Below are 14929 nucleotides of genomic sequence, written 5' to 3'. Positions count from 1 at the left end.
ATAGGTTTTGAATGTTCTCATCATCCTAAAACAAGACATTAAGTTAAGGTTTTAAATGACAATTATCACTTGAAAAATTAACACTTGAATTGAATAATTATATATCATTTCGCTTACCTTTCAAAAGGATACATCCAACGAAATCTTACAGGACCACAAATACGTGCTTCCTCCGCCAAATGCACTACGAGGTGTGTCATTGAAAGAAAAAATGGAGGAAAGTACTTCTCAAATACACATAATACTTCCACAATCTGTCGGCTAGCAGTTTCAAGCTCTTTGCGACAAATAACCTTAGAACAAAGCACATTAAAAAATATTGACAATTGTCTAATGGCAGCACCCAATGGCTTTCGCTCTTTGTAGGCATACATCAATAGTACCGGCAGTAATTGTTGAATAACAATATGATAATCATGTGATTTGGGACACCTAATCTGAAGATCCTCCATGCTTACATTATACGCCCAATTAGAACTGTATCCTATATGAACCTTCAATGTTTTCAAGGTCTGACAAAATAACGTTTTCTCTTCTCTTGAAAGTAAGAAAGGAGCATGTGGTAAAAAAGTTCTAGTCCCATTTTGTACAGGCCACAACTTTTTCCTAATATTCATCTCCTTTAAGTCCAAACGAGCTGCAAGACAGTCCTTATTAGTCTTATTTTTTGCGCCCATTATTGTACCTATGAGATTTTCAGCAACATTTTTCTCCACATGCATCACATCTAAATTGTTACGAACGACCAAATTATGTAAAGACACAAAGGTTATAGTTTATTATAGTTTAAACAATAGATATTAAACTACAATTGACAATAACGTATTTTAAAATTGTACCTCCCAATAAGGCAACTCAAATAGGATCGATCTCTTTGACCATGCAGTCTCATCATCGTCCTCTCGCTTCTTTCTTTTCCTAGATGCTACTTTTCCAAACACATTTTGAAGGTTCTTAACTTTTTCAAGTACTTTGTCACCTGTTAATCGGTTAGGAGTCTTCCCATGTTCTTCTTTCCCATTAAACTGAGATTTTTGAGATCTAAAGGGATGGTTATCCGGTAGAAAGCACCTGTGACCCATGTAAGCTTGTTTACTCCCGTGTTTAAGCCTAATTGAGGATATATCTTCACCGCAGACCGGACAAGCATACTTTCCAGAAGTTCTACAACCCGATAAATACCCATATGCCGGGAAATCTTGTATGGTCCACAAAAGAATAGCTTTCATTGTGAAAGAAGTCTTGCTGTGAGAGTCGAAAACAGTTGATCCATTGTTCCATAGATCTTTCAACTCATCCACCAATGGTTCCAAATACACATCAATGTTTTTCCCGGTCAGGCTTCCGGGGAATTAACAATGATAACATAGTAAACTCTTTTAGCATGCAAAATGAAGGTGGAAGATTGTAAGGAACAATCATTACAGCCAACATTTGTGAGAGAAAGACTCTTGTTACCAAACGGATTAAATCTATCGTTGAAAGGCCTAAGTTTAACATTATGCAGCTCGGCAGCAAATTCAGGTGACGCGGTATCAATTCCCCTCCAACAAGAAGAATCTGATGGATGGCGCATATATCCTGGTGGGGAAGCTGATTTTGAATGCCATGTCATCATCTCAGCTATCCACGGAATGCTACAAGAGTATATGTACGAAAAAATATATCAACTTTTTTTATATGGAAACAGCATAAATGAATATTACCCACAAACAAGATGGCTAACCTGTAAAGCCTACACAACCTTGGGGTTAAAGGAAAGTATCTCAGTACTTTTTTTGGTACAAGCGAGGACTTATTATTAAACTCAGCCCTGTACCTGCCTTCTCCACATGTAGTACAATGTTTAAGAGCTTTATTATCTTTCCAATATAACATACAATCGTTGGGGCATGCATGGATAGATATGTAATTCATACCCAGAGACTTGATCATTTCCAAACAATCAGTTGTGCTCTCTGCCAAGGTGTTACCACTGGGGAGAACTCTTTTGAGTGTCTTACGCAACTCATCAAAACTGTTATTGGACCAATTATGCGTAGACTTCAAGCCTACCAGCCCAACTATAACAGACAATTTTTTTTCCTCAACTCCACATGAGGGATACAGAGGTTGAGTTGCATCATCCCATAACTTTTTAGCTTTTATGTCCTCAAGTGAATTGTTTTCAGAATTATTATCTTCTCCACGTTCAGCATGAGCATCCCCATATGAACCCAATTCATTCATGCACGCATCGAGGCTTTCGGGCAGAACACGCCTAAAAGCATCATTCACCAAATCCAACATTCGAGGCTGCTCTTCATGAGTCTTGCCACTAGAAGATGCACTACAACGCTCCTGGTTTGGCTCAACATCAATAATGGGTTCGCCATGACAATACCATGTGGTGTAGGATGTCATTATACCATCACAAATTAAATGTTCCTTGACCACCTTATAAGTTCTTCCACCACCAACATTACGACAATTTATACATGGACAAAGATACCAATCTACATTCCCTGAATGGTCTTTGGCAAATTTCATAAATGATTCGACACCTTCCAGATACTTAGGGCAGGGACTTCTTTCTTTCATCCATGCCTTGCTTGGAGGAATAGAAGTCATTTAACTCACAAGTATTTGAATACCACCTACTACTTCTATTACAAAAAGACAAGTGAAAACTAATAAATAACAAATAAGATGAAATAAGAACTCAAAAAAAAAAAATATGCCTTAATGATAAAAGAAAGTATATGTATAAGCTAGAAAATAAACAAGCTCAAATTAAGATGCATGCATCACACTAGCGAAAAACAGATAACCACCTTTAACATTTCAACATTTCAAGAGCTGATCATGTGACATAAGTTGTTTAGTTTTAACACCCCCCGAAAAAATAAATAAAAAATAAATGGACTGCAAGCAATGAAATGTAAGTAGCATCTCATAAAACAATAACAAACAAGTAACATTCGTACATCTTTTTCATATGTAGCAAGTATTCATTTTCGCAAGCATTAAGAAACATAACAAAATTGTTATATGATATCGACTTACACTTTAAAATGCAACAAGTCTGCATTTTTCATAATATCGCAATAGCATCATGGAGGAATAAAATCACAATTTTGTCATGGCTTGGGTATTTTATAGGTGATGTCAACTCTTCAAGAATAAAATTATGATGTTGTCGGACACAATCTATAATGTATTATTTGCGCATGAGTAAATGTTTGAGGATGTACTCTAGTGCGATCCGGCACTGATTGATCCCCCGACTTACCCGGGACTTACTTGAAGGATGGAAGGAAAGGAAGAACTCGACTCTTTACGCTTAATAAGGAAGGCACGAGGGAGCCCCGACTTATCGCATGGGATGCCCCCCTCCTTCAGCCGACTTTGACGGCCACCGAATTGTCCCAAGGCATCTCACCGGATAAGATCTCATACCCTGGGTAGTGGAACCTATCTTACAAATGGACTTCACTCCCTGCAGCTGTAGAAAAGCCTCGCTTCTCCATTCAGGATAGCCAAGAGGACAATGATTAAATAACCCTTGCTTTCTTCCCAAGCCAAGGTCTCAGTCGACTAGTTTTCTAATTCGTATTCTGCTCCTATACGTGGTCCTTTCCCAGCCTTAGCTAGACCTTCCGTCTCTATGCTCTTATCCAGAGGATTGGCAAGCCTCATAAAATTCTAAAGACTGCAGAAAGTTAGGAAGCCTTTTGTGCGACCGTCCAATCTTCGTGGCCTTAACATGGAGGCTCTACGACGAGAGCTAGTCAGTAGCTCAGACATGCAAGAAGAATTCTAGAAAGAAGTAAGAGGCAGATCCTCAACGAGAAGAGTGGTTGAAATACTACTCTGAAGGACAATGGAAAGAGATTAGAGACAGATGGCTTTGTGACAGGGAGTACCATGTCACTCCTTAATTATGTTTATCACTCTGGTTTTGTCTCAAGACCAAGCAAGCAAGTTTTCCCACAAGCCATCCGCTTGGAGAAACAAAGAATCGCTAGTGTGAAGGCAACACCGACGACAATCGAGCCGACGCGCAAGCGCTTATCGCCTAATCCGTCCGAGCAATCGATCAGCCGGATGAACAACTGTAGCAGAATGACAATCCTCATCAAGGATGCATCTCAATGGTCAGCCAGACTGACCGGGCTATCCAAGAAGAATTACCCAGGAGACAATCGTAATTCCCATCGTTTGCGTCAGTCATAATTGAAGGCATTGTTGCAACCCCACTTGTGGACATCTTTGAAACCAATGGACCACTGGGCTAACATAGCTATTTAACTAGTAAACCAAAAGATCGGGCCACATATCTGGAAGGATGTTGAACGGATCCAGCAAGCTCTACGGATCCTCTTCAGAAGATATGGACATCCTTGACTTACACTCTAGGAGATGAGCACACTGATAAGCACTCGGAGTGGTCATCCGAGCTCATCTTCGCCGCCCCCCTGGGCCAAGCCGGTATCCGATAGCCCGACAACCACAGAACTAATTACCAATGATCCTGAAGATTCAACATGTCTAGGTGTGGAGCTCGGGTGGTATGAGAGAGATTTCTCTCGCTGACTCAGAGAAACCGGATGGTAAGAAATAAGGATAATTTGGGAGGAGAGGCCGGATGATAAGAAGGCGACTTCCCTGCCTTCTTGTGAAGTGGTCAGGCTACCAGGGGGATGCTCAAACTCTTTCTTCTCAACTGTGTTCTTTTACACAAAATAACTACCCACTGGTACTAAAAGCACTCACTGATATCTGACCCCCCCTTTCCATAATAGGATTCTTAGGTGCAGTTTTGGGGAGTGTAAGAGTTGGTGGTGGTGGCATCTTTGTCCCTCTGCTCACACTGATCATTGGCTTCGACCCTAAGTCCTCAACTGCCATTTCTAAGTGTATGTTATCCTTCCTTTTTAACTTCTATTTCTTCCAACAACTAATAATGAAACTTTTTTTTTTATTAAGAGTCAAAGCTAACTTAACACGATGGTATTGTTAAAGGTGCTAACTGCTTGACTTGGCACTTAAGTATCTAAGCTGGTATTGGTAAAGGTGCTAAATTCTTAACAAATATAATTATTTTGCATCTTTTTTAGCATTTAAACATTCTTACCTTGCCGCTTCAAGAGTTAAATTATTCAAGATAAAAAATGTAAAAAAGAAAGAAAGAAGATGTTTTGCTCGTCTTCAATCTACTGCCAATGATTCTTCATGAGAACATATACAGTTAAGGTTATGGCATGCAGAACTTACAAAGATTTTTTTTTTAGTTGAGTGAGAACGTACTTACAAAGAAGTGATCATAATTTCCAAATAACCTAATATATAACTTACAAAGATGTGACCATAATTTCCAGATAACATAATGTACTACATACATTGGGGAGTCCATACATTTTCAAGGGATTTTTTTGTAAAGCAAACAAACTTTAAACATAAAGAAAATAGAAACCAAATATGTCGTTGTTTGGTTTTTGCAACATATTAGCATATATAACTGGGACTGTGTGGTGGTCATGGTCTAACAAAACGAAGTGGATCATGGACTCGATCAAGATTTGAGTTTTTCTTAGAAGTTTTTTCAGTTACCAATTTGTTGCGCACAATTGGGTTGTCTTCCGAGTTACGAAGTACCATTAAGTTCCTCATTTTCATCTGCAGCCTACCAACTTCTAAACAAAAAGGGTGATAATATGTTCTTGATCGTTTACTTTAATGATACACTCTTTCTCAGTCATATGACATGCCACTCATGGATAAGCCACCTTCTATCTTCAAAACATTTCCTCGACCTATCGTTCTTCCTTAGTTCTACAGGGTTTCCCTTTTCTTTCCGATTTCTATATGGTTTACCCTCTCTTTCATATTTCTATATATGATTTTCAATTACTTTAAAGAGACCTGGAAGGTTTGCTAAGTTGTTTTTTTTCATTATTATGGCAGTTCTGAGAATATATCATAGATGAGACTACTTTGTATCCTCTGTTATTTTTGAAAGAAAGATAGTTAAGCAGATCTGTTTAAATTCAAGTGTTTGAAGAAGGAGATTTCTGAAAATAAAAGTGGTGGATGAGTGGATCTGATTTAGTCTAATCACTTCCCAAGCTATAGAGTTGTTCATAGTTAACATCCATCCAGACTCTCGTCTCCAACGTATATCTCATCTCCAAGCCTCTTTCTTTCTTTATCCCCCAACAAATTTGTTGGTTTCTATTCAAAGAGGAACTCTCTTAGCTTCATTTGTCTAGTAGCATAAGTTGTAATGTTTGATCTGTGACCTTAGTCTTTGGTTTATTATCATCTCATCATTAAGGTGATTTTGATGATGTTGATGCTCAATCAAGACAATTGCAACCTATCACAAAGAACAGTTTATCACTCACTGTTAGCTTGAAACTTTTCTGTTATGACTCTAAACGGGTATGTTGACTAGAAAAATAGATGAAGAAGAGAAGCAGAAAAATATTTTCAGATGGAACAAGTTACAGAGAGTGTATGTCATGGAGGAGAAGTGTATGTCACTATGGAATTACGTAGGCCTGATACCTAGTTGAGGCTACTTCATATTCTATGTTACCTATATCGTTATGCAGAGTTGTTTAAAATCATTGGTTGAAGGGATCTAAGAAAAGGATAAATACTAATTAAAAGGATGGAAACTCGATGATTCAATGGCAAGTTTTTTCATCCTTCGCTATTTGGTTTCAGATGAAAAACAATCATCTGATAATACATAATATTTTACTTGTATTGCAGGCTAAGCAAGGTTCTCTTTAAACTCAATTGGTTTAAGAAGGCCTTGAGAAGAGAAGAGTTCTGAATGACAAAAGGATATCACGCGTTGTTTTAACAATAGAGTTTCCACTTTAAGCAACAATATAATTAAGTGTATAACACACGAATTCTCAACTTCACATTTTTCTTTTCCCTTTCCTTTTCACCTTTTATCTGTTTATTTCTTCCTTAAATTGGCATATATAGGCCGTACTGTAGGTTCTCAGACCTCGCCTTTAGGCAGTTGATAGTTGATACTTGGGAGATACTTTTGCACAAATGTTTTTCATTATTCTAGACAACATTTGTCAATTGTCATTTCTTGGCTAAAATCGAGTAAATTTCCATAAAGGCTGATCCAACTCTAGATACAACCCCTAAGCGATATTACCATTGAACTAGCCCACTTACTAATGAGGCTTCAACAAAGTTTCAAACTTTGGAATCTATGCAACCAGAAAAACATTGTACTTATAAGCTTGTTTCATCCATTTTGTATTTTCGGGGAAAAAAAAAACAAAGTTCATTTGTGTTAAGAACTGGGTAGTATACTTACAAAACACACACACAATTCAATCCGGCCGAGAAAATAAAATAATAGACAACAATGGTAAATATTAGAACAAAGAGATTGGTTTCTACATTTTAAATAATGAAGCAACCGTGTAGGCAATCTTACTAACATAAGAAATTGAGCAAATTATAAAAAAGAAAACAATTATGAAACCATCAGAAATTGGGGTTAAACAATTACGACATTAAACAAAATTGAAACTTGTTGAAAGAGATAGAGATTGTTACCAAAGCTTGAGAGATGCAGCTCTAGCTCTTTTGCGGATCTTGAGAGAGAGAGAGGTAAAGCTCTTGCACGCCGGACCGAGGCCTTCACTACCGTAACTATCGAGCACTCCCACCGTCCCCACCTAAAGCTTCATTCTTGCCGTTTTGTTTTAGTTTTGGCCTTTTGGGTTTAGTGCATGAACAAAATATTGGGCAGGCTTAGTGCAAATATTGGGCGGGCTTGTGAGAAAGAGGGGGGAAACCAACTACGACGGTCTGTGAAAAGTTAACAGACACCTTGTCTCGTCCTTAATATGGGACAGAAAGGAAAGTCTTTTTGCCAACATAATGAACAAATACGACGGGCACAAAACGATTTAAGACGGTATTGCTCGTACTTTATTGGAGACGGGGAAAATAGTCCTAAGAGTGCGTCCTTTTTCTTAAATTCTGGTGTAGTGAATATTTTTACAATAATGTTAGGTTCTATTGTAACCAGGATGGAGAACAAGAATTCTCCGTCATGGTTGATGACACGCCACTAGAATTCAATAAGTATGTGGTAGCTTTAGTTTCGGGAATACCAATACCTGATCCTATTAACACATGGGGATATATGACTGATAATGCATACCTCTATGACTATACATATTTCCATGAGTATTATGGAGGAGGGGTGTTTCGTATAATGGACCAAGGGCGTTATAACATAGCCCTAGGTAGCCTATCCCTCAATGTAAGCACCACCATGTTATTCATCCTGATGAATATTTTAGGGGATTGGCAGCTTACTTCTGCAAATAGTACCGCTGGTGACGTTTTCCTTGCTTTAGCGGAGGAACGTCGCCGATATGACATTCCCCGAGTATTAGTGGCTAGCCTTAAGAGAGCCCAAAGCATGAGGCATAAGTATCTTCTTATGCCTATTTTGGTGTGTCGCATCATGCTCAGTTGCCTACCTGAATTCTATACCCGGTTCACGGATTGGAAAAGGGTTGAAGTCATGAGACCCACCAATTGGGTGGTTTGCTCATTTCGAGTAATGACTTAGCCGGGATGGCAGGTGCAACCTCATTTGGTTGCTCCTTACACCCCATCAGACATAGTAACACTCGACATGTTAGCACAAGTTGATGACACACGACAGCGGGCTTGGCAAGTATTATGGCATGGCAGGATGCGAAGGAACCTCATCTCTTTGGAGAGGAAGATGAGGAGGATGAGGATTAAACGGGAGTTAAGGTAAGTTTTTAGTTTCAGTTAGTGTCTGCTTATGTCCCTAGCAATCTAATTCTTATTAACCCCATAACGGGTGGAACTCCTATAGAGTTGCGTCAGTTTTTTTTTTCTATATTAGTATGTTTTAATCTTGTTTTGCAGATGTTCCAGAATTTCACGCGTTTTCATGGTATTTCTCTACCCTATTTATTTAAATACTTTGAGGACAAAGCATGTTTCTTGTTTGGGGGGGGGGGGGGGCATAGAAACAAGTGTAATTAAGGCATCTGTTAGGATATAGATATGTACAGTATGCACTTGTTTTCTAGTAAAAATTTTATGCTATACACTTAGGTTTTCTTTCTATATGCTCTGAATAATCTAAAAGTCTCACGTAGCTTTTGCATTAGAATAATTTTTAGAAACTTAGGTTAATATGTAGGTAATAATCTTTGCATCTATCTATAAGTATATTACATGAGTATCTATGATTGTTTGGCAGTAAGTTTGTGAAATCTAGGCTAGAGTAATTATTCTACAAATCCTGTGAGAATATAGCCTAAAGCCTTATATGAGTGAAATATTTGAGAAATGACATAGGGGAGAAGTAAAATCCGGATAGAGAAATCACACGTCCACTTGCTTGATCATTATACCATATCCTAAGCGAGAATTTAGGCCCTCTTTGGATAGATATAGCTAGAAATTCAAACCTATGAATTAATTTCCACTAGTCGCCCTTCTGAGCCTTTCTTTAGCCTTTCATAAACCGCAAATCCTTTATCCTGTTACAAAAACAAAACAAAATAAAAATAAAAAAAATAAAAATCAACCTACCCATTGTAGAATGAGTATGAGAATATAGATGAAGAATAGAAAAGAGAAAGACCTTTGAAATCAAGAATTTGTTAGTCGCTTCAGATAAGAAAAGAAAGTTTCCATCTAAATTAAAAAAAAAAAAAAAAAAAAAAAAAAAAAAATTAAAGAGTTAGAACTCCCAAAAAATAGAATCAAATGAGTCAAAAACCAAAGATAATATATATATATATAACAAAGTGTAGAAGCAAAAGTAAAGAATAATGTTTTCTCTATTTACATATTATGAAGACTCTATTATCTTAGACTTGTCCTTTTTGAATATCCATTTCTTTCCTTCTTAAACCATCTCCTAATCCCTGCAACACCTAATAAAGACCTCTAGCTCAATTAGGAATAGGTTAGTATGATAGTAAGTGGCAGATGTGTTTGATTGACTCCGATTTCCTTGTGTGTTACTGAGATTGTAAGGTAAAGTGTGCACACTGCACACTGGAGTAGTGAAACTTGAGCGGAAAAATCAGAGGGTTTTTATCTTGACATTTATGTGAGGACCTACTTAAGGACGCTATTCCAAGGTTTCATAAACGAACCTGTTAGTACATTTCATAATATTACTCATTGTATATATGTTTATTCGTAGATGATTGATTATTATGCATATATTAGCTTAGGTTTCGACTTGATTATTCTGTATTAATTGCTAGTGAGATGCATAGATAATTGGGAGCATAAATAAGGAAACAATAGTTTTATTTCTTAGTCGTTGTAGTATAGATGAAGTTTGTAAGTACCTTAACTGGAAAACTCTCACGAGGCTATAAGTCGTCCACTAGGGAATTCCTAGTGGTTTAAGACCTTGTTGCATATGGTCAATACAATCGCACTCGGCAAAATGAGAGTAGTTAGAACTCTATTTTTGGTCACTTATTCTAATTTCTCATATTTGCTTGAGGACAAGCAAAATGCTATTTGGGGGTGGTTTGATAATTGCCCAAAACTGTAGTTTTAACCCCTTAACAATAATACTTTTAGACCAATTATGCAAGTAATAAATAATAGTTAATGCTGATTACGTACTTTTATGTATTTCAGGCATTGAAGTCAATTATGTGCAGAAATGTGCCACTTTGGCGAGATAAAGGAGCAAGGGTTGGTTGCTAAGAAGTTCTGTGATTAAAGACCAAGATTCAAGGAGAAAAAGCCTTTGTAAAGTCCGGTCAAAAGCTGAAAAGTCAAAGTCAACGTGGGCAGAAACAGCACACAAAAGTCACTAGAACTTCCGAAGACCGTATCTTTGGACTCAAGCCTCGAAATTGGGCCTACCTTATGTCAAAATGACCAACTCGGAAAGAGCTTTCCAATGCTCAAAGCTTTGACCCAATCAGATGAGCAGAAGTGGACGAAAAGTCTATTGAAGTCAAAGCTAGCTGAAAAGGGCTCTGTGGACTGAAGAAATCGGGCTTTGGGCTCGATTTTCTGGCCTAAAACATGGCTCCTCAGCCCATGCACGAAAATGTGGATCTGGTCTCCTCCATTTCCACACATAAGACCTAACTCTTAAACATTAATTAGGTTAGGTAGCAAGTAGCCATTAGAGCATAGTTCTAGATCTAGATTTATTTCATTGAGTTAATTAGTTTTTCAATTCCAATAGATTAGTTAGAACAAGTTGATTGTTATTTTAGAATCAAATAATAGTTTATAATAAAGTATTCATTTTCATCTCAATTTAGTTTATTAATTAAATTCTTATTAAGTTTTAGTTGTTTCAAATTCATAAATTAGTTGTCTTTATTTCATAATTAGTTAATCATAATCTAGTTTAATTATTAAATTCATTAGAATTAATTTTGATCTTAGTTGTTAATCATTTCATAGTTGTTAGTTTAGTTTTGAATTACTAATTAGAATCTTTATATTAGTAAAGTTAGAATCTTTATATTATGTCTTGTTTGAATTTGATTGGAAATGATAGTTTAATGATTCTAAGCTAAACCTTCATTAGCGGGGGTTGAAGAAGCCTTGATGAAGCTTGATCTTTGTTAACTTAGAAATCGTCGTGATAATCTATTCAATTCTAGAAAGTAATTAGTTCACCATGATAATGGATTTGGTTGCTTCGCATGCTAGTTATTAATTGGTAGAGATTGCCATTTATAATTAGGGATTAGAAATACCATTTTGATATGCGAAAGTATTGAAATTTGGATCACGACGAATCTTTGTTAGTTGATTAAGTCGAGTTAAAGTGGAATCAATCCCCCCTAATTCTTTATCATATAGTCAATTTAGAAATTCCGTAGTTTGAATTAGCGTATCTTGTTATTTGAATTCACATCGAAGTATAATTCCCTTCGTAAAACTCTCATTAAACTTTGGATAGACTCGCAATCATAGAAAACATTGAATACTAAAGAACTAGGAGTGGAACGAATCTTTTACTCCACTCTATTTCGATAGATTCGAGAGTAGAAATCTTTGATAACACACACAAAATTAGTTTTAGTTTTACTTGCGTTAGAATTATATCATTTATTCGTAAGTAGAACTGTTCATTTTACGATTATCAGGACCTTTTCGGTATTTCATGGTCCTAATTGATGCTTCCACACGTTGGAGATATGTTAGCCTACTTTCTTCTAGAAATATGGTTTTTTCTCGTCTATTATCCCAAATCATTAAACTTAGAGCTCATTTTCCTAACCAATCTATTAAGTCTATAAGGCTTGATAATGTTGTTGAGTTTACTTCTCAAGTTTTTGATAACTATTGTTCCTCCATAGGGATAGATGTTGAGCATCCCGTTCCATATGTGCGCACACATAATGGTTTGGCTGAATCTCCCATTAAGCGCCTTCAACTTATAGCAAGGCCCTTACTTATGCAATTTAGATTATTAGGTAGTGCTTGGGGACATGTTATCTTGCATGCTTCAATGTTAGTAAGGATTAAGCCTACAGCCTATCACAAACTTTCTCCTTCACAACTTGTCATAGGTAATCCACCGAACATCTCACACTTGCGCAAGTTTGGATGTGCGGTTCAAGTCCCCATCCCACCACCAAGTAGCCAAGACTAAGATTTTTCAACGAAGGTTGGGCATTTATGTTAGTTTTGATTCGCCCTCTATTATTTGGTATCTATAACCAATGACCGGAGATGTGTTTACTGCATGCTTTGTAGATTGCCATTTTGATGAGATAGTATTCCCATCATTAGGGGAAGATAAGAAAGTTCTTGAACAACACATTGTCCTAGAAGGACAACCCATTCCAGAAGAACAACAAGAATTGAAGTAGAATACTCCCACTCTATCTCATCTAGATCCCAGAACTCTTCAGTGTGAATATAAGGTTAGGAGAATATTGCATCTACAAGAAATTGCAAATAAATTGCTTGATGCATTCAATGATGCAAAAAAAGTGACTAGCTCACATGTTCCAGCTATGAATACACCTACTAAGATTAATGTCCCCATTGGACAAAATTTGAATATAGCTGCAAGTGAATCTATTGCACACTAGAAGCGTGGCAAGCCTATAGGCTCCAAAGACTCGGCTCCCCAAAAAAGGAGGTCCACTGAAAAAATATGCCCCAATAATACTCTAGAAGAAGTTGTGCAAAACATTCAAGAATAGGTTATGCACGAAACACCCATTTCCTCTAAAACCCCGGTAAAAGTTATGAACGAATTAACTATGGGAACCCCTGAAGAGGAACTGGTACCATAAAATGATGAGATCTCAATATTCCATGCGTATTTGGGAGAAGTGTGGGGCAGAAAGGATATGACCATCGATGACATATTTGCATATACAGTATCTACAGAAATATCTAAGGGCAATGACGAAACTGAACCACGTAGTATAAAAGAATGTCGACAAAGATCTGATTGGCCAAAATGGGAAGTTGCTATCAAGGCAGAATTAGAGTCTCTCAATAAATGTGGTGTATTTGGACCTATAGTACAAACTCTAGAAGGTGTTAACCCTGTAGGTTACAAATGGGTGTTTGTTCAAAAACGAAACGACAAAAATAAAATTTCTCGATATAAGGCATGTCTTGTGGCACAAGGTTTTCTGCAGAAACCTAAGATTGATTATGAAGAAACATACTCTCCTGTTATGGATGCTACAACTTTTAGATATCTAATTAGTTTAGCAGTTTCCAAAAGCTTAGATATGAGACTCATGGATGTAGTGAATGCCTACTTGTATGGGGACATAGACAAAGATATTTACATGAAAATCCCTGAAGGATTTGGTTTGCCTAAAGCAAAATCAAGGAGTACATACTTAATCAAACTAAGACGTTCATTATATGGTTTGAATCAATCCGGAAGATTGTGGTACAATCGTCTTAGTGAATATTTGTCTAAGGAAGGGTATGGAAAATAATGAAATTTGCCCATGTGTCTTTATAAAGAAATCCTTAAATGGATTTGCAATACTAGCCGTTTATGTGGATGACATAAATTTGATTGGAACTCCGGAAGAGCTCGAGATAACTGCTCAATATCTAAAGAAGGAATTTGAAATGAAAGACCTTGGGGAAACAAGACTTTGTCTCGGCTTGCAGATCGAGAGAAGTTCTAGTGGTGTATTAGTCCACCAGACTAATTACACCAAGAATGTTTTGAAACATTTCCATATGGACAAGGCACATCCATTAAGTACCCTAATGGTCGTCTAGTCACTGAACACAGAGAAAGACCCATATCGCCCCAAAGAAGAAAATGAAGAAGTATTAGGTCCTGAAGTACCATACTTGAGTGCAATTGGTGCATTAATGTATCTAGCATAATGCACTAGACCGGATATTTCTTTTTCTATAAAATTGTTAGCCAGGTACAGCTCAGCGCCTACTAAAAGACACTGGAACTTCTTAAAACATGTCTTAAGATATCTACGTGGAACCACGGATTTAGGTTTGTTTTACTTAAAGGATTCTAAAGGTTCCAAGTTTGTGGGATATGCAGATTCAGGATTTCTGTCAGATCATTACAAGTGTCGCTCCCAAACAAGTTATGCATTTCTTAGTGGTAATGATGCCATTTTTTGGCGTTCCACTAAACAAACTATAGTGGCAACTTCCTCTAACCACTGAAATTTTAGCTCTTCATGAAGCTAGTCGTGAATGTGTATGGCGAAGGTTATTAATTGGGTATATTCGTAGTTCTTGTCAATTACCTTCTATAACAGGTGTTCCCATCATTATTTATGAGAATAATGCATCTTGTATAGCCTAGATTCAAGAAGGATTTATAAAAGGAGACATGACAAAACACATTGCGCCAAAATTCTTTTACACTCACCAGCTTCAGAAGAAGAAGCAG

The 14929-nt window shown here is 37.0% G+C and overlaps 1 protein-coding gene across 1 annotated transcript; it reads right to left on the bottom strand.

Moving 5' to 3' along the window:
• Nucleotides 1-827: 827 nt before the first annotated feature.
• LOC147503396 (uncharacterized) lies at nt 828-2610 on the bottom strand. Its single transcript, XM_086604821.1, has 3 exons — nt 1727-2610; nt 1464-1637; nt 828-1341 (listed from the first exon to the last, which is right to left on the bottom strand). Exons 1-3 carry the CDS (start codon nt 2608-2610, stop codon nt 828-830), a joined length of 1572 nt encoding a protein of 523 aa, XP_086460947.1.
• Between the last annotated feature and the right edge of the window lie 12319 nt (nt 2611-14929).

This window comes from Coptis chinensis, chromosome 4, assembly GCF_015680905.1.
Source record: "Coptis chinensis isolate HL-2020 chromosome 4, ASM1568090v1, whole genome shotgun sequence".
Lineage (NCBI taxonomy): Eukaryota > Viridiplantae > Streptophyta > Magnoliopsida > Ranunculales > Ranunculaceae > Coptis > Coptis chinensis.
This window is presented reverse-complemented; position numbering and strand designations above follow the sequence as displayed.